The sequence below is a fragment of the Diadema setosum genome, chromosome 13 (genome assembly GCF_964275005.1).
Source record: "Diadema setosum chromosome 13, eeDiaSeto1, whole genome shotgun sequence".
NCBI lineage: Eukaryota > Metazoa > Echinodermata > Echinoidea > Diadematoida > Diadematidae > Diadema > Diadema setosum.
Window position 1 is genome coordinate 17,520,351 of NC_092697.1, and position 19,775 is coordinate 17,540,125.

Genomic DNA, 19,775 nt, shown 5'->3' on the forward strand with positions numbered 1-19,775 from the left:
CCAATGTCAGGCTTTCACTGTTGCGCCAATGTTGGCCCGATGGCCAAAATGACGTCGGAGCGACGTCAGCGTTGTGCCAAATACACACTTTCAAATTGGATTAACATTGGACAAATGCAGTATTCAAAGTGGAAATATGGTTGATATGATGTTGATTTGACATTGAGCTAACGTCATTCCAACGTCAGACTTTAACTGTTGGGCCAGTGGTAGCCCGACAACCGAAAATACGTTGAGCCAACGTCATATTTTGATGTTGTGACAACATACACGCATGACGTATGACCAACATCGGGCCAACGCAGCATTAAATTGGTAACATGGTTGGTATAATGTCGGTGTGACGTCGGTCCAACGTCAGGCTTTCATTGTTGGGTCAAAGTTGGCCCGGTGGCCAAAATGACGTCAGCGTGACGTCAAATGTCTTAATGCTGTGCCAATATACACTTGCAAGTTGGATTAACATTAGAAAACCATAGCATTCAAAGTGGAAATACGGTTGATATGATGTTGGTTTGACATTGTACCAATGTCAGTACAACGTCAGACTTTCATTGTTGGGCCGATATTGGCTGTCAGGATGAAACATGTATTTCCTTAGGTTTCCAAGCATGTATTGACAGATCACGATAGTTGTTGTTTTTTTATTACAGAGAACAGTGTAAGCTTAGATCAATGGAAGTATGATAGCCAAGATATGGTGGGTTTGAAAATTTGCGTAGTTGTTTGTTTATCGTATGCAAATCAGTAGACCATATGTAAACAGCTGACACGCGACCACATTCCGTGCGCCGTGGTCTGTATAGGACGTACTGTAGTGTCGTACATTCGGTATGGGAGGTTATGCATTGTATAGTCGAGAGATTGGTAAGGTAGACGTGCGGGGAATTAGATACAGCTGAGGAGAGAGGATAAGCAGGAAGCATGGACGACCACGATAGGCAAGTCAGCTCTCATCATGGACAATGACCGTGACAATCGTGCTAACGGTTTACCAGTGGAGGTCGGTGAGCTCTCATCGAAGACAATGATCGTGACGCTCGTCGTGCTGTGCTGAGGGTTTAGCAGTGGAGGTCGACGATCTGGATCCGGCTGGGGAAGGACGGACGATGTCGAGACGTTTTGTGGGGACATCAGTACAACTGTGTATAAGGAGCGTCCCGAGGCTACGTGTATTGGTATAGCCAATGCAGACGTCGACTACAGTATCTAAGTTGAGTGCTCACACTAACGATAATTTTTATGTGATTGCATAGACTTAATGCCAAGCTCCTTCACAAGGCATTACCCTGTTGTAGAATTTACACATGAGTAAATAAACAAAGTGGTGTCAAACGGTCAGTCAAACATTGATTTGTGTGCACGTGAATTCAATCGTGTTTACATCATGGGCCTATTAAAGTTTTAGTGTGGCTGTGTAGCTATAACGGTAGTTATTATTGCCATTAGTAGATGAACTAGCAGGTCTAAAAAAAAAAAAAAATATATAACCACAGAGTGACAAGGTGCAAGGTCACTATGTGACAATTTTGGAGGTCCCACCGAGACCTGCTAACGTTAGATCTATGTTAGGTGGTGTAAGACACAGCCATAGGCTGGTAAAGAAAATTAAAGGCTTCCTTATCATGTGGTTGATTTAAGGTGTTATGTAGTTGAGCATGGTATTGTATGCAGTGTATGCATGTATTAAGGTGTGTACTGGTTAAGAGTAGACCTGGTTGAGGTTGTGTCGAATTCGCAGTTAAAAGTCTGAGCGGAGTATTCAGTGAATTGTTGTGAATTGGGAGTGGATTTTTCTCCTGGTTGATGTTCTTTTGGTTGGCTGTTGTTGGATGATACGATGGCAACTCCAGAACAAATTAGAGACTTTGCCACCCTTGGTAGGGAACTTGGTTACTCCGGTGGAGAGTTGAATAGTTTCGTGAATGCTCGTTGTGATGAGGCTGCAGAGAAAATGCGGGCTGAGGAAAGAGCCAAGGTCCGGGAACATGAAATGAAAATGGCTGAAATGAGATCGACAAATTCCAGTAGTAGTACGCATGTGGATTTGAGTGGTTTGCACTTGAAAATAGGCAAGTTTGACGAGAATCGGGATAGGTTCGATGCCTATATCAACAAGTTTGAGTTGTTTGCTGACAGTCAGAAGATCCCTACTGAATTCAAGGCCTTATATCTGATTTCAAATCTGAGTGGCAAAGCCCTTGAAGTGGTGAACAGAATGGAGCCTGCTGATAGAGATGATTATGCAAGAGTCAAACAGGAGTTGATGGTGCATTTTCAGTTGACTGAAGAAGGGTATCGCAGGAAGTTTAGGACTGCACGGCCAGAGAAAGGAGAAAGGCCACATCATTTTGCGACGAGGCTCAGAGGGTATCTGGTGCAGTGGATTGAGTTGTCAGGGATCGATGAAGAGTATGATAAGTTGTTTGATCTAGTCCTACGGGAACAATTTTTGAATAATTGTTCAAAGGAAGTGGTGGCATTTTTGAAAGAAAGGGATTGTGATTCAATGGAGGTGGTCAGTAAGAATGCTGATGTGTATGTAAATGCACATGGTGTGCACACATTTGGACAGCAATCAAAGACATCTGATCAGAATCAGAAATGGGGAGGTTCAAAGCCCTCACAAGGTGGTGTGAAAAACACACCAGGCAGTCCGAAACCCCCACAGCGCCCATTTGAAGTGAGGGGAAGGAATCAGCCATCACAGGGTAAGAAAACCCAGTATGGGGCTGGGCGCGGAGATGGCCCGAGGGGTTGTTATCAGTGTGGGAGTCCTACACATTTGAAGAGGGATTGTCCCATGGTGCGTGTGAAATCAGCTCAAGCAATGGTTGGTACAGAGGTGCTAACTGAAGGATCAGAAATGACACGGTCAAACATGGATGCTAGCACGCCGTCAGCTGGCAGTCCAGGAAACTCAATAGGTAGTTTGAGGTCAAATGACGGGGGTGGCAAACAGCCACAGGCAACAGGGCAATCAGCTGCGTGCATGCCTGTTGGAAATCATGTGCCCGTTGACGGGTATCAGAAAGTTGAAAAGCTGGGAATGGCTTACGGACAAGTAAGTGCGATGATGAATCGTATGCCAGTTGTTTCAGGCAGGTTATATCCTGGTGAAGTTCCAATTTCAGTACTCCGTGACACAGGATGCAGTACATGTGTTGTTAAGTCCAGACTGGTTGAGAGACATCAGCTGACTGGGAAGTGTCAAACAGTGAGGTTGATTGATGGAACAGTCAAGCAATTTCCAGTCGCCAAGGTAGAGTTAGACTCTCCATATTTTTCAGGTGAGATTGAAGCATTGTGTATGCCGGATTGCTTGTGTGAAGTGATTGTTGGGAATGTCACTGGTGCACGTGAGCCCAATGATCCAGATTTGAAGTGGGTGCCCAGAGGGGGCAAAGCATTGAGTGACGATGCTGATCAGGAGGATGATGGTGGTAGATACGTCATTGGAGATGGTGAGCAAACTGTAGATACCAAGGTTGATGGCGTTGATAAGGAAGAGGTTGACAATCTTTCTGAGGTGAAAGAAGATGATCCACAGGTGATGGCAGTCGAAACCCGATCTCAGAAGGAAGACCAGGTGTTGGGCGAGACAGAGTGTTCAGTCAGGAATGATGACAGTGGAGTGCCAGCTGTCATGGCTGTGGAGACACGGGCCCAAAAAGCACGCAGTACAAAACCCAAGAAGGGGTTAGTTGTGGTCGATTCGGTCAAAGTCGCAGATCCGCCAGAGTTTCGTCAGAAACAGAAAGATGACCCCACTCTTCGAGCATCGTGGGATAAGGTTGGTGTGACTGATAATTCCAGGTATCTGTTCCGGGTAGATCAAGGTTGCCTATTGAGGCAGGAAAGAGATCCGCAAAACCCGACAGAGGGGATTGGCCCAAAACTTGTTGTGGTGCCAAAGGAATATCGTGCTGATATCATGCATTTGGCACATGAGTCATTGTTTGGTGGTCACTTAGGGATCAACAACACATTGTCAAAGGTAAAGACACAGTTCTTTTGGCCGGGCATGTATGAAGACATTGCCAATTTCTGCCGATCATGTGATGTATGTCAGAAGACCATCAGCAAAGGCAAAGTACCCAAGGTGGAGTTAGGTAGACTACCAACAATCGAGGTACCATTTCAGCGTATCGCCATCGATTTGATGGGGCCGTTCACTCCCTCTGAACGTGGTCACACCTACATATTGACAATTGTAGATTATGCCACGAGGTATACGGAAGCGATTCCGTTGAAGTCAATAACGACAGTCGATGTCGCAGAAGCACTGGTGACAGTGTACAGTCGAGTGGGTATACCGCAAGAGGTTATGTCTGACCTAGGACCCCAATTTGTCTCTGACTTGATGAAAGAAGTCTGCCGGTTATTGTCAATCAAGCAGTTGACGAGTTCCCGATACCATCCCATGTGCAACGGGCTAGTGGAACGGTATAATGCTGTGGTGAAATCGTCTTTGAAGCGGTTGTGCACAGAGGAGCCACGCCAATGGGATAGGTATCTTCCTGCCCTTTTGTTTGCTTTGCGAGAGGCACCAAGCTCAAGCCTGGGTTTTTCTCCATTTGAATTACTATACGGTCGGCATGTGAGAGGACCCATGGAGGTTTTGAGAGAGCTGTTGACAAACGATGCTGTCGAGCCAGAAAGAAAGAGTGAGTATGAGTATGTCATCGAGTTGAGAAAGAGACTTGTTGAGTCATGGCAGATGGCACAGGAAAATTTGAAGCAGTCGGCAAAGCGATACAAGACCTACTATGATCGAGGTGCGAAGAAACGGAAGTTGAAGATCGGAGACAAAGTCTTGGTGTTACTGCCGACGGAGCAAAACAAGCTCTTGGTTAAATGGAAAGGGCCATATGAGGTGGTCGGTGCCAAGTATGACTATGACTACGTAGTGGATGTAGATGGCGTGAAAAAGACATTCCACATAAACATGCTCAAGCGATACTTCAGCAGGGTAGCAGAGGAAGAAACTGCTGGAAGTTGTTTCGAGGTGTGCCATGATGGTGGTGTAGATGAGTTGTGGAGTGACGAAGGCATGGAAAACAACGATGATGTGTTCACTGAGATACCAGAAATGCCTTGTCCGATTCAGAGAGAGTTCGTTGAGGATGTACAGCTGGATGTTTCCCTAGACGAGGTGAAACAAGAGCAGATCAGACGATTACTGTGCGAGTATCAGGATGTGTTCACAGATGTACCAAAGAAGTCAAGTATTGCAGAGTGCAAGATACACTTGACCACAGACGAACCGGTGCGGTCACCACCATACCGCGTACCCCAAGCGTTGCAAGGTGAAATCCAGAAGGAGGTTGAGATGATGGTGAAATTGGGTGTTATTGAACCATCTGACTCTCCCTATGGTCATCCGATTGTGATGGTAAAGAAACCGGATGGAACCAACCGTTTCTGTATCGATTTTCGGCGCCTTAATAAGGTTACGGTTTTCGATCCTGAGCCGATGCCGGTGCAGCAAGACTTGTTTGCGTCACTTGCAAAGAGCAAGTATTTCAGTAAATTGGACTTATCAAAGGGATACTGGCAGCTCCCTTTGAGAGACTCAGACAAGGCCAAGACAGCATTTCTGACACCGATAGGACAATTCCAATTCAGATACATGCCATTTGGACTTGTCACAGCAGGGGCCCAATTCACGAAGATGATGAGAAAGCTGCTATTGGGTGTTCCCAATGTGGTGACCTATATTGACGATGTGTTGGTGCACACAAACTCGTGGGAGGAACATGTGACCACACTCTCAGCCGTGTTGAGTAGACTGCGGGAGGCCAACTTGGCAGCTCGACCAACCAAGTGTGCGCTGGGATTTCAGTCCATAGAGTTCCTTGGCCATGAGGTGAGTGAGGGGATCCTACAGACGAGCGAACGTCTCACAAAGAAGATTGCCGAGGCCCCAAGACCGGTGACCAAGAAGCAGGTCAGATCCTTCCTAGGCCTTACCGGCTATTACCGGGATTTTATACCCAACTATGCCGATGTGGCATTGCCCCTCACAAATCTCACGAAGAAGGGAAGTCCCGAGAAGGTGAAGTGGGGAGAAGGCGAAGAACAAGCATTCCTCGGAATGAAGAAGAGCTTGATCAAGCCACCCATTCTGCACCTACCCGATGAGACCAAGGTATTCAAGCTGAAGGTCGATGCCTCAGACACTGGCCTAGGTGCTGTTCTAATGCAAGAACGGAATGGCGAAGACTTCCCAGTGGCTTACGCAAGTCGGAAACTCCTTCCGAGGGAATGTCGTTATGCCACTATCGAGAAGGAGTGTCTTGCGATTGTTTGGGCCATTCGCAAGTTCGAGTTCTATCTGTGTGGCCGGTCTTTCGAAGTACACACAGATCACAAGCCGTTAACGTACATACAGGCGAAGAAAATGCACAACAAAAGAATCATGCGATGGTGCATGAGCCTACAGGAGCACAGGTTCAGGCTCGTCTCTGTAAAGGGCAAAGACAATGTGGCTGCAGATGCCATGAGCCGCCTAGTGTGAACCTACAACACAGAGTAGACGGTCAAATTCAAATGGAACATAGTAAAGCCAAGATAACCAATTCTGACAAAACATTTTTTTTTTATACAGTGTTTATTGCATATATCTGACGTCAGTACAGTATTATAAGATTTTTCTTCATGTTACAAAGATGCATTATCATGGAAGTCTACTTTAAATGTACAGGCAACATGGTTGGCTGTAGACAGGTGTTAATATGGACATATACATGAAAAAAAAATCAATAAGTTCAGTAACTCCTTTGTACATGTTTTGTTTGCTAAGAACAAAATGCGCAAAGCAAAGAATATGATAGTTGTTTTTATTTCTGTTATTTCTTTCAGCATTGCGACAAGACTACACCCGCACTACATCAACGTCGCTATTGATTAGGTGTAGGGCAATCGCGTTGTAGTGTATAATTATGTACATGTACAGATTGTAGTTTGAGTTGTTATCGCATATGTAATGTTTAATTACATAGCTTGGGTTATTATCCAACTATTACTGGATACTGCTATACAGGATCATATAGGTGATAATTCAGAGTTGAGGAGTGAGATAGGTTTCATGTCTCTTTTTAGACACCAGATCTTCAGACAGTCGAGAGGTTGCAAGGTTAGCATTGATACTCTGTAATTCTATGGGGCATCATTGACACACATACATGTATTATCCAAATCTCAAACTTATGTATGCATAGTCACGCAAAGCATGATGTGCAGTGTGAAAAAAAAAATTCATGCTGTTCGTAGAATTGTTTTATGATTATTATGTAAGTTTAATAAGTCTGTTTGAACTTGGAATGTGTCACTTTTTTATTACAAAAACAAAAAAAGGGAAATTGGTTTTGTTTGTTTTGGAAAGTTTTATTGTAGTTTTAATAATTTTGGCATTAACCAAAGAGAAGTTGTGATATTTGAGAGTTTCTGGTGGTTTATTAAACATCTACACAAGTGCATATTATGTGACTGATTCGAAACGATAGGCACAGTGATGATCAGTGTATGTTGCAAGTGTTTATCAATTACATCAGTTTTAGGTGAAACCGATTAGAATTATGTGCTACACATGCGAAGTACATAGCACATTTTATGCAAGCTTATTGTTTGCTTAGTAGTAGTGAAATGATTGTTTGTCATTTGGTAATGTTTCAGAAAGGAATTAGAACTGGTATGTACAAGGTGTAATTGCTTGATGCACCGGGTTGTATATAATTGTAGGATATATGATTGTTTTTTTTTTTTTGTTATAGTTTAACAAAGGTGATTTTCAGTTGCTAGGTTTTTCTTTGTATAGAACATAACTGTTATACTGTATATGCCAGTGTTTTACAAGGAAAATACATTTTTTTGTTGTTGTTGATATAATTAAGATTTCCCCTTGAATTATATCTTAAGGTGGGGGATATTGTCAGGATGAAACATGTATTTCCTTAGGTTTCCAAGCATGTATTGACAGATCACGATAGTTGTTGTTTTTTTATTACAGAGAACAGTGTAAGCTTAGATCAATGGAAGTATGATAGCCAAGATATGGTGGGTTTGAAAATTTGCGTAGTTGTTTGTTTATCGTATGCAAATCAGTAGACCATATGTAAACAGCTGACACGCGACCACATTCCGTGCGCCGTGGTCTGTACAGGACGTACTGTAGTGTCGTACATTCGGTATGGGAGGTTATGCATTGTATAGTCGAGAGATTGGTAAGGTAGACGTGCGGGGAATTAGATACAGCTGAGGAGAGAGGATAAGCAGGAAGCATGGACGACCACGATAGGCAAGTCAGCTCTCATCATGGACAATGACCGTGACAATCGTGCTAACGGTTTACCAGTGGAGGTCGGTGAGCTCTCATCGAAGACAATGATCGTGACGCTCGTCGTGCTGTGCTGAGGGTTTAGCAGTGGAGGTCGACGATCTGGATCCGGCTGGGGAAGGACGGACGATGTCGAGACGTTTTGTGGGGACATCAGTACAACTGTGTATAAGGAGCGTCCCGGGGCTACGTGTATTGGTATAGCCAATGCAGACGTCGACTACAGTATCTAAGTTGAGTGCTCACACTAACGATAATTTTTATGTGATTGCATAGACTTAATGCCAAGCTCCTTCACAAGGCATTACCCTGTTGTAGAATTTACACATGAGTAAATAAACAAAGTGGTGTCAAACGGTCAGTCAAACATTGATTTGTGTGCACGTGAATTCAATCGTGTTTACATCATGGGCCTATTAAAGTTTTAGTGTGGCTGTGTAGCTATAACGGTAGTTATTATTGCCATTAGTAGATGAACTAGCAGGTCTAAAAAAAAAAAAAATATATAACCACAGAGTGACAAGGTGCAAGGTCACTATGTGACAATTTTGGAGGTCCCACCGAGACCTGCTAACGTTAGATCTATGTTAGGTGGTGTAAGACACAGCCATAGGCTGGTAAAGAAAATTAAAGGCTTCCTTATCATGTGGTTGATTTAAGGTGTTATGTAGTTGAGCATGGTATTGTATGCAGTGTATGCATGTATTAAGGTGTGTACTGGTTAAGAGTAGACCTGGTTGAGGTTGTGTCGAATTCGCAGTTAAAAGTCTGAGCGGAGTATTCAGTGAATTGTTGTGAATTGGGAGTGGATTTTTCTCCTGGTTGATGTTCTTTTGGTTGGCTGTTGTTGGATGATACGATGGCAACTCCAGAACAAATTAGAGACTTTGCCACCCTTGGTAGGGAACTTGGTTACTCCGGTGGAGAGTTGAATAGTTTCGTGAATGCTCGTTGTGATGAGGCTGCAGAGAAAATGCGGGCTGAGGAAAGAGCCAAGGTCCGGGAACATGAAATGAAAATGGCTGAAATGAGATCGACAAATTCCAGTAGTAGTACGCATGTGGATTTGAGTGGTTTGCACTTGAAAATAGGCAAGTTTGACGAGAATCGGGATAGGTTCGATGCCTATATCAACAAGTTTGAGTTGTTTGCTGACAGTCAGAAGATCCCTACTGAATTCAAGGCCTTATATCTGATTTCAAATCTGAGTGGCAAAGCCCTTGAAGTGGTGAACAGAATGGAGCCTGCTGATAGAGATGATTATGCAAGAGTCAAACAGGAGTTGATGGTGCATTTTCAGTTGACTGAAGAAGGGTATCGCAGGAAGTTTAGGACTGCACGGCCAGAGAAAGGAGAAAGGCCACATCATTTTGCGACGAGGCTCAGAGGGTATCTGGTGCAGTGGATTGAGTTGTCAGGGATCGATGAAGAGTATGATAAGTTGTTTGATCTAGTCCTACGGGAACAATTTTTGAATAATTGTTCAAAGGAAGTGGTGGCATTTTTGAAAGAAAGGGATTGTGATTCAATGGAGGTGGTCAGTAAGAATGCTGATGTGTATGTAAATGCACATGGTGTGCACACATTTGGACAGCAATCAAAGACATCTGATCAGAATCAGAAATGGGGAGGTTCAAAGCCCTCACAAGGTGGTGTGAAAAACACACCAGGCAGTCCGAAACCCCCACAGCGCCCATTTGAAGTGAGGGGAAGGAATCAGCCATCACAGGGTAAGAAAACCCAGTATGGGGCTGGGCGCGGAGATGGCCCGAGGGGTTGTTATCAGTGTGGGAGTCCTACACATTTGAAGAGGGATTGTCCCATGGTGCGTGTGAAATCAGCTCAAGCAATGGTTGGTACAGAGGTGCTAACTGAAGGATCAGAAATGACACGGTCAAACATGGATGCTAGCACGCCGTCAGCTGGCAGTCCAGGAAACTCAATAGGTAGTTTGAGGTCAAATGACGGGGGTGGCAAACAGCCACAGGCAACAGGGCAATCAGCTGCGTGCATGCCTGTTGGAAATCATGTGCCCGTTGACGGGTATCAGAAAGTTGAAAAGCTGGGAATGGCTTACGGACAAGTAAGTGCGATGATGAATCGTATGCCAGTTGTTTCAGGCAGGTTATATCCTGGTGAAGTTCCAATTTCAGTACTCCGTGACACAGGATGCAGTACATGTGTTGTTAAGTCCAGACTGGTTGAGAGACATCAGCTGACTGGGAAGTGTCAAACAGTGAGGTTGATTGATGGAACAGTCAAGCAATTTCCAGTCGCCAAGGTAGAGTTAGACTCTCCATATTTTTCAGGTGAGATTGAAGCATTGTGTATGCCGGATTGCTTGTGTGAAGTGATTGTTGGGAATGTCACTGGTGCACGTGAGCCCAATGATCCAGATTTGAAGTGGGTGCCCAGAGGGGGCAAAGCATTGAGTGACGATGCTGATCAGGAGGATGATGGTGGTAGATACGTCATTGGAGATGGTGAGCAAACTGTAGATACCAAGGTTGATGGCGTTGATAAGGAAGAGGTTGACAATCTTTCTGAGGTGAAAGAAGATGATCCACAGGTGATGGCAGTCGAAACCCGATCTCAGAAGGAAGACCAGGTGTTGGGCGAGACAGAGTGTTCAGTCAGGAATGATGACAGTGGAGTGCCAGCTGTCATGGCTGTGGAGACACGGGCCCAAAAAGCACGCAGTACAAAACCCAAGAAGGGGTTAGTTGTGGTCGATTCGGTCAAAGTCGCAGATCCGCCAGAGTTTCGTCAGAAACAGAAAGATGACCCCACTCTTCGAGCATCGTGGGATAAGGTTGGTGTGACTGATAATTCCAGGTATCTGTTCCGGGTAGATCAAGGTTGCCTATTGAGGCAGGAAAGAGATCCGCAAAACCCGACAGAGGGGATTGGCCCAAAACTTGTTGTGGTGCCAAAGGAATATCGTGCTGATATCATGCATTTGGCACATGAGTCATTGTTTGGTGGTCACTTAGGGATCAACAACACATTGTCAAAGGTAAAGACACAGTTCTTTTGGCCGGGCATGTATGAAGACATTGCCAATTTCTGCCGATCATGTGATGTATGTCAGAAGACCATCAGCAAAGGCAAAGTACCCAAGGTGGAGTTAGGTAGACTACCAACAATCGAGGTACCATTTCAGCGTATCGCCATCGATTTGATGGGGCCGTTCACTCCCTCTGAACGTGGTCACACCTACATATTGACAATTGTAGATTATGCCACGAGGTATACGGAAGCGATTCCGTTGAAGTCAATAACGACAGTCGATGTCGCAGAAGCACTGGTGACAGTGTACAGTCGAGTGGGTATACCGCAAGAGGTTATGTCTGACCTAGGACCCCAATTTGTCTCTGACTTGATGAAAGAAGTCTGCCGGTTATTGTCAATCAAGCAGTTGACGAGTTCCCGATACCATCCCATGTGCAACGGGCTAGTGGAACGGTATAATGCTGTGGTGAAATCGTCTTTGAAGCGGTTGTGCACAGAGGAGCCACGCCAATGGGATAGGTATCTTCCTGCCCTTTTGTTTGCTTTGCGAGAGGCACCAAGCTCAAGCCTGGGTTTTTCTCCATTTGAATTACTATACGGTCGGCATGTGAGAGGACCCATGGAGGTTTTGAGAGAGCTGTTGACAAACGATGCTGTCGAGCCAGAAAGAAAGAGTGAGTATGAGTATGTCATCGAGTTGAGAAAGAGACTTGTTGAGTCATGGCAGATGGCACAGGAAAATTTGAAGCAGTCGGCAAAGCGATACAAGACCTACTATGATCGAGGTGCGAAGAAACGGAAGTTGAAGATCGGAGACAAAGTCTTGGTGTTACTGCCGACGGAGCAAAACAAGCTCTTGGTTAAATGGAAAGGGCCATATGAGGTGGTCGGTGCCAAGTATGACTATGACTACGTAGTGGATGTAGATGGCGTGAAAAAGACATTCCACATAAACATGCTCAAGCGATACTTCAGCAGGGTAGCAGAGGAAGAAACTGCTGGAAGTTGTTTCGAGGTGTGCCATGATGGTGGTGTAGATGAGTTGTGGAGTGACGAAGGCATGGAAAACAACGATGATGTGTTCACTGAGATACCAGAAATGCCTTGTCCGATTCAGAGAGAGTTCGTTGAGGATGTACAGCTGGATGTTTCCCTAGACGAGGTGAAACAAGAGCAGATCAGACGATTACTGTGCGAGTATCAGGATGTGTTCACAGATGTACCAAAGAAGTCAAGTATTGCAGAGTGCAAGATACACTTGACCACAGACGAACCGGTGCGGTCACCACCATACCGCGTACCCCAAGCGTTGCAAGGTGAAATCCAGAAGGAGGTTGAGATGATGGTGAAATTGGGTGTTATTGAACCATCTGACTCTCCCTATGGTCATCCGATTGTGATGGTAAAGAAACCGGATGGAACCAACCGTTTCTGTATCGATTTTCGGCGCCTTAATAAGGTTACGGTTTTCGATCCTGAGCCGATGCCGGTGCAGCAAGACTTGTTTGCGTCACTTGCAAAGAGCAAGTATTTCAGTAAATTGGACTTATCAAAGGGATACTGGCAGCTCCCTTTGAGAGACTCAGACAAGGCCAAGACAGCATTTCTGACACCGATAGGACAATTCCAATTCAGATACATGCCATTTGGACTTGTCACAGCAGGGGCCCAATTCACGAAGATGATGAGAAAGCTGCTATTGGGTGTTCCCAATGTGATGACCTATATTGACGATGTGTTGGTGCACACAAACTCGTGGGAGGAACATGTGACCACACTCTCAGCCGTGTTGAGTAGACTGCGGGAGGCCAACTTGGCAGCTCGACCAACCAAGTGTGCGCTGGGATTTCAGTCCATAGAGTTCCTTGGCCATGAGGTGAGTGAGGGGATCCTACAGACGAGCGAACGTCTCACAAAGAAGATTGCCGAGGCCCCAAGACCGGTGACCAAGAAGCAGGTCAGATCCTTCCTAGGCCTTACCGGCTATTACCGGGATTTTATACCCAACTATGCCGATGTGGCATTGCCCCTCACAAATCTCACGAAGAAGGGAAGTCCCGAGAAGGTGAAGTGGGGAGAAGGCGAAGAACAAGCATTCCTCGGAATGAAGAAGAGCTTGATCAAGCCACCCATTCTGCACCTACCCGATGAGACCAAGGTATTCAAGCTGAAGGTCGATGCCTCAGACACTGGCCTAGGTGCTGTTCTAATGCAAGAACGGAATGGCGAAGACTTCCCAGTGGCTTACGCAAGTCGGAAACTCCTTCCGAGGGAATGTCGTTATGCCACTATCGAGAAGGAGTGTCTTGCGATTGTTTGGGCCATTCGCAAGTTCGAGTTCTATCTGTGTGGCCGGTCTTTCGAAGTACACACAGATCACAAGCCGTTAACGTACATACAGGCGAAGAAAATGCACAACAAAAGAATCATGCGATGGTGCATGAGCCTACAGGAGCACAGGTTCAGGCTCGTCTCTGTAAAGGGCAAAGACAATGTGGCTGCAGATGCCATGAGCCGCCTAGTGTGAACCTACAACACAGAGTAGACGGTCAAATTCAAATGGAACATAGTAAAGCCAAGATAACCAATTCTGACAAAACATTTTTTTTTTTATACAGTGTTTATTGCATATATCTGACGTCAGTACAGTATTATAAGATTTTTCTTCATGTTACAAAGATGCATTATCATGGAAGTCTACTTTAAATGTACAGGCAACATGGTTGGCTGTAGACAGGTGTTAATATGGACATATACATGAAAAAAAAATCAATAAGTTCAGTAACTCCTTTGTACATGTTTTGTTTGCTAAGAACAAAATGCGCAAAGCAAAGAATATGATACTTGTTTTTATTTCTGTTATTTCTTTCAGCATTGCGACAAGACTACACCCGCACTACATCAACGTCGCTATTGATTAGGTGTAGGGCAATCGCGTTGTAGTGTATAATTATGTACATGTACAGATTGTAGTTTGAGTTGTTATCGCATATGTAATGTTTAATTACATAGCTTGGGTTATTATCCAACTATTACTGGATACTGCTATACAGGATCATATAGGTGATAATTCAGAGTTGAGGAGTGAGATAGGTTTCATGTCTCTTTTTAGACACCAGATCTTCAGACAGTCGAGAGGTTGCAAGGTTAGCATTGATACTCTGTAATTCTATGGGGCATCATTGACACACATACATGTATTATCCAAATCTCAAACTTATGTATGCATAGTCACGCAAAGCATGATGTGCAGTGTGAAAAAAAAATTCATGCTGTTCGTAGAATTGTTTTATGATTATTATGTAAGTTTAATAAGTCTGTTTGAACTTGGAATGTGTCACTTTTTTATTACAAAAACAAAAAAAGGGAAATTGGTTTTGTTTGTTTTGGAAAGTTTTATTGTAGTTTTAATAATTTTGGCATTAACCAAAGAGAAGTTGTGATATTTGAGAGTTTCTGGTGGTTTATTAAACATCTACACAAGTGCATATTATGTGACTGATTCGAAACGATAGGCACAGTGATGATCAGTGTATGTTGCAAGTGTTTATCAATTACATCAGTTTTAGGTGAAACCGATTAGAATTATGTGCTACACATGCGAAGTACATAGCACATTTTATGCAAGCTTATTGTTTGCTTAGTAGTAGTGAAATGATTGTTTGTCATTTGGTAATGTTTCAGAAAGGAATTAGAACTGGTATGTACAAGGTGTAATTGCTTGATGCACCGGGTTGTATATAATTGTAGGATATATGATTGTTTTTTTTTTTGTTATAGTTTAACAAAGGTGATTTTCAGTTGCTAGGTTTTTCTTTGTATAGAACATAACTGTTATACTGTATATGCCAGTGTTTTACAAGGAAAATACATTTTTTTGTTGTTGTTGATATAATTAAGATTTCCCCTTGAATTATATCTTAAGGTGGGGGATATTGTCAGGATGAAACATGTATTTCCTTAGGTTTCCAAGCATGTATTGACAGATCACGATAGTTGTTGTTTTTTTATTACAGAGAACAGTGTAAGCTTAGATCAATGGAAGTATGATAGCCAAGATATGGTGGGTTTGAAAATTTGCGTAGTTGTTTGTTTATCGTATGCAAATCAGTAGACCATATGTAAACAGCTGACACGCGACCACATTCCGTGCGCCGTGGTCTGTACAGGACGTACTGTAGTGTCGTACATTCGGTATGGGAGGTTATGCATTGTATAGTCGAGAGATTGGTAAGGTAGACGTGCGGGGAATTAGATACAGCTGAGGAGAGAGGATAAGCAGGAAGCATGGACGACCACGATAGGCAAGTCAGCTCTCATCATGGACAATGACCGTGACAATCGTGCTAACGGTTTACCAGTGGAGGTCGGTGAGCTCTCATCGAAGACAATGATCGTGACGCTCGTCGTGCTGTGCTGAGGGTTTAGCAGTGGAGGTCGACGATCTGGATCCGGCTGGGGAAGGACGGACGATGTCGAGACGTTTTGTGGGGACATCAGTACAACTGTGTATAAGGAGCGTCCCGGGGCTACGTGTATTGGTATAGCCAATGCAGACGTCGACTACAGTATCTAAGTTGAGTGCTCACACTAACGATAATTTTTATGTGATTGCATAGACTTAATGCCAAGCTCCTTCACAAGGCATTACCCTGTTGTAGAATTTACACATGAGTAAATAAACAAAGTGGTGTCAAACGGTCAGTCAAACATTGATTTGTGTGCACGTGAATTCAATCGTGTTTACATCATGGGCCTATTAAAGTTTTAGTGTGGCTGTGTAGCTATAACGGTAGTTATTATTGCCATTAGTAGATGAACTAGCAGGTCTAAAAAAAAAAAAATATATATAACCACAGAGTGACAAGGTGCAAGGTCACTATGTGACATTGGCCCAACGGTTCATTCAAGTTTGAAAAATGGTTGATATAACAATGGTCAGATTTTTCGTCGACTTCGAAACTGCAGTGCTGACGAATCAGGCGATGGACTTCAACAATTATTTAAACAACGAACTTTGTGGTGACACGGCCTTTGCAAATGACGACTGATTGACGACCGACTTGGATGACGACGCAACGAGGACTACGACGACCATGACCTGAGGGACGTACGAGGAGGACCCATGACTGGTGTTGACGCGGATGCAGCTCCAGGGGAAATTCTTCAAAAATGGACGCTTTGCTGAATAATGACTGACACATTTCGACAACGATAGGACTACCAGACGGATTCAGGACCAGACACTTACAGTGTAAATACTAATAACATTTTCGAGGATAATTGACTCTTAACTTGGAGGACTGATAGTTTGATTGCTTATTGTGATTATTTTCTTGTTTTTGGAATACTATACTATGCAATCATTTTGGGAATTGGAGACTTGGTTGAACCCTTTCACATTGGGTAAGTGGAACTTTGATTGTTATTACTATCCCATTGTGAGAGATATTTGAGAGTATGTTGATTTTGATTAGTGCTTACTGAGTTTGCATTATTTTATTTTGACTGGTTATTTGTATTTAATCCTCATGTGTTTCCTTATGAATTTTTCATACTCATATTTGTTTGACTGTTTTTACTGATCTTTGACTTTCATATTTGATTAGATAGGCTTTGTGTTACTCAATATTACACCATGACCAATCACAGTACCAATACCACCATGACCACCAGTAGGACCCTCCGACAGACCGACTTTTTACCGACTAAATTTTCTGGCGGCCGACTAGATTACAATGACTGTACTGCCCATATTTTGACCTTTGAAGACTATTTAGACGCCCATGACATTGACTCGGACAAAGCTGGCAACTTGACGACTATACTTAAGACTTTCAAGCGGACATTAGAGGGACAGGCCAGACTCTGGATAGACAAATTGACTTTCACTACTTATGACGACCTAAAGACGGCTTTCACTAGGCGATTTAGCCCCGCCAAATCGACTTTTGCTAGGGTTACTGACTTTAACACCATGACTATGACTGATGGAGAGAGTGTCAAAACTTTTCTCCAACGACTCAGACAGACTGCCTCCTACATAGACTATGGGGAGAAGCAAATAAAGTACCGTTTACTTGCTGCACTGACCCCCGACTGTCGCGCCGCCATTCTTATGGCATCGCCGACATCAACGACCACCCCTGACGAGATAGCCGCGAAAGCGCAGCTTTTCATAGATCTTAGGACTGACACTACCCCGACAAAAGAGGTGACATTCGCAACCAAAGACGATGTCGACCTCCTGAGTGAGGAAATTTCCTCCCTTAGATTTAAAACCGAACAGAAAGACTCCCGAGGACGAAGACGAAATCGACATTCCCAACACAATGACTCTGACCGCAGTACCAGCCGCAGCGCTAGTAGGACTCGACATAGGGATGACCACAGCAGACATGAACGTAGTTTAAGTAGGGACCGACATAATTCTGACTACAGACGTAGTTTAAGTAGAGACAGACGACATGATAGTAGAGACAGACATCCTGGACGGCGCTCTCCTTCTCGTGATCGTTATCGGTCACAAAGCCGGGGACGCGACCAACGGTCTCGACCTCGATTCGCTGGCAAGTGTGACTATTGTCACATTCCTGGCCATTTTTGGAGGGATTGTCGGCATAGGTTGAGAGACATTGAACGCGACAGACGACCCCAATATTACGGACCACCCCCACCCCACAGACAACAATACAATGACTATAACCGACATCATCATCGACAACAACAACAACAACAACAACATCATCTACAATACACAGGACAGTACTTCGACACACATCCCCAGGGTTTTCATTAAGCGAGGAAAATAGAAGCGCTCTCTATTCCACCTCCCAAAATGAACACCCCAGGCCTAGGGACGGACAAAATCTCAAATCGACATACTTAGGGACAGAGGACGTAGACCTGCAACTGACTAGTAATAACTTTGTTAAGGGACGAATTGACAGTGGTAAGCACATTTTCATTCTTTTTGACAGTGGTGCTACCAAGACATTGATTTCTGACCGCTATGTTAAATCAACTCCACACCTTTCCAACCTAAAGAGGCAGAGCGTGACTCCTACTCGATTTAAACTAGGGAACGGGCAGTTCCTTGAAGCGCAAACCGCGATTAAATTCAGAGTCACAATTCAAGGTTACAAATTCTAAATTTCTGCTTTAGTCGTTGAAAGCCTTGTTGGTGTTGATTTGATATTAGGCAATAACACACTTTCGGACGTAGACGGGACTTTGACTTTCAGGGACCATAGGTTCAAAATCAAACGGCGTAGGATACCATTTTCCCCTACATCAAAGGTGAAAATCGAACCATTTGGGTCCAGACTCATGACACTACAGGGACATACACCTGCCCACTTACGTAACTCTGACGTCATACTGACTTCCAATGACTACCTCAGTATGCACTGCCCATCAACAATGGTGGTAAAACTAACAAAAGGTGCGACTCAAATCATTGTGACTAATACTACTGACAGACCTCTACATTTCTCTAAGGGTAGGGCGATTCCCTTTCTCGACACTTCTAACCCCGTACGTGTGACTGAGCCCCTCCCAGTAGATAACATAACTATGACCTTGACTGACAACACACATGCACTTTACTCCACTCAGCTTGACACCGCAGACAGTAACCTTGACAACTAGACTAGACAAGCAAACCTTGACAAATACCCCCACCTTGATCCCAATGACCCCATTGCTAACATGACTGAAGACCAAATCATTAGGGCCCATATTGACTTAAAGGATAGTGTGCTCTCTCCCTCTGAAAAGAATGAGTTGATACAGATCCTTAAAGACAACAGACCCGCAGTCTCCATCTATGGTGAGCTATCTAGTTGCCCAAACTTTGAAGTAGACATACACTTGACCAATGACGAACCATTTTTCATTCGACCATACTTTGCTACTGAACCTGACAAACGACAAATCGAAAAAGAACTGACCAAACTCGTGAAACTTGGTATACTTGAGGTTGGACATCAGGCATACACCTCGCCTGCGTTACTCATTGCCAAGAAAGACAAGACTGAGAAACGAGTAGTGACCGACTTTCGTTACCTGAACTCTAGAATTAGACGTATCAACCATCCCTTTCCCCTACTGACTGAAACCCGTAAACGCATCGGACATGCTAAGACTAAAGTAATGAGTGTCATCGACCTCAAATCTGCCTTTCACTGCATTCCCTTCTCTAAACAAGCAGAACAGTATACCGGCATTGCCTCCTATCATGGAGGAAAGCACTATTACTATAAACGACTTGCCCAAGGACTTAACATTTCACCCGGACTATTCCAAGCAAAAATCGACAACATTCTAGGCACCATTCCCAACTCCCGCAATTTCTGCATTGCTCACCATGATGACATAATCCTATTTAGCCCTGACAAGACATCCCACAAACTCCACCTGACCA

At 44.1% G+C, this 19,775-nt stretch overlaps 3 protein-coding genes across 3 annotated transcripts; all 3 read left to right on the forward strand.

The window, feature by feature from the left end:
* Positions 1 to 1,840: 1,840 nt before the first annotated feature.
* LOC140237018 (uncharacterized) lies at positions 1,841 to 6,520 on the forward strand. The gene has a single exon (XM_072316962.1). The coding sequence runs from the start codon at positions 1,841 to 1,843 to the stop codon at positions 6,518 to 6,520; it is 4,680 nt and encodes a 1,559-aa protein (XP_072173063.1).
* A 2,677-nt stretch (positions 6,521 to 9,197) lies between these two features.
* On the forward strand, positions 9,198 to 13,877 carry LOC140237019 (uncharacterized). Its single transcript, XM_072316963.1, has one exon. It carries the CDS (start codon positions 9,198 to 9,200, stop codon positions 13,875 to 13,877), a length of 4,680 nt encoding a protein of 1,559 aa, XP_072173064.1.
* Positions 13,878 to 16,988: 3,111 nt separating this feature from the next.
* On the forward strand, positions 16,989 to 17,979 carry LOC140237020 (uncharacterized). Its single transcript, XM_072316964.1, has 2 exons — positions 16,989 to 17,715; positions 17,882 to 17,979. Exons 1-2 carry the CDS (start codon positions 16,989 to 16,991, stop codon positions 17,977 to 17,979), a joined length of 825 nt encoding a protein of 274 aa, XP_072173065.1.
* The last annotated feature ends 1,796 nt before the right edge of the window (positions 17,980 to 19,775 follow it).

Coding starts and splice junctions, on each gene's coding strand:
- LOC140237020 (XM_072316964.1), top strand. CDS start 16,989: ATGACCAATCACAGTACCAATACCACCATGACCACCAGTAGGACCCTC. Junction 17,716..17,881: donor CAGTACCAGCCGCAGCGCTA/GTAGGACTCGAC, acceptor TCGGTCACAAAG/CCGGGGACGCGACCAACGGT.
- LOC140237019 (XM_072316963.1), top strand. CDS start 9,198: ATGGCAACTCCAGAACAAATTAGAGACTTTGCCACCCTTGGTAGGGAA.
- LOC140237018 (XM_072316962.1), top strand. CDS start 1,841: ATGGCAACTCCAGAACAAATTAGAGACTTTGCCACCCTTGGTAGGGAA.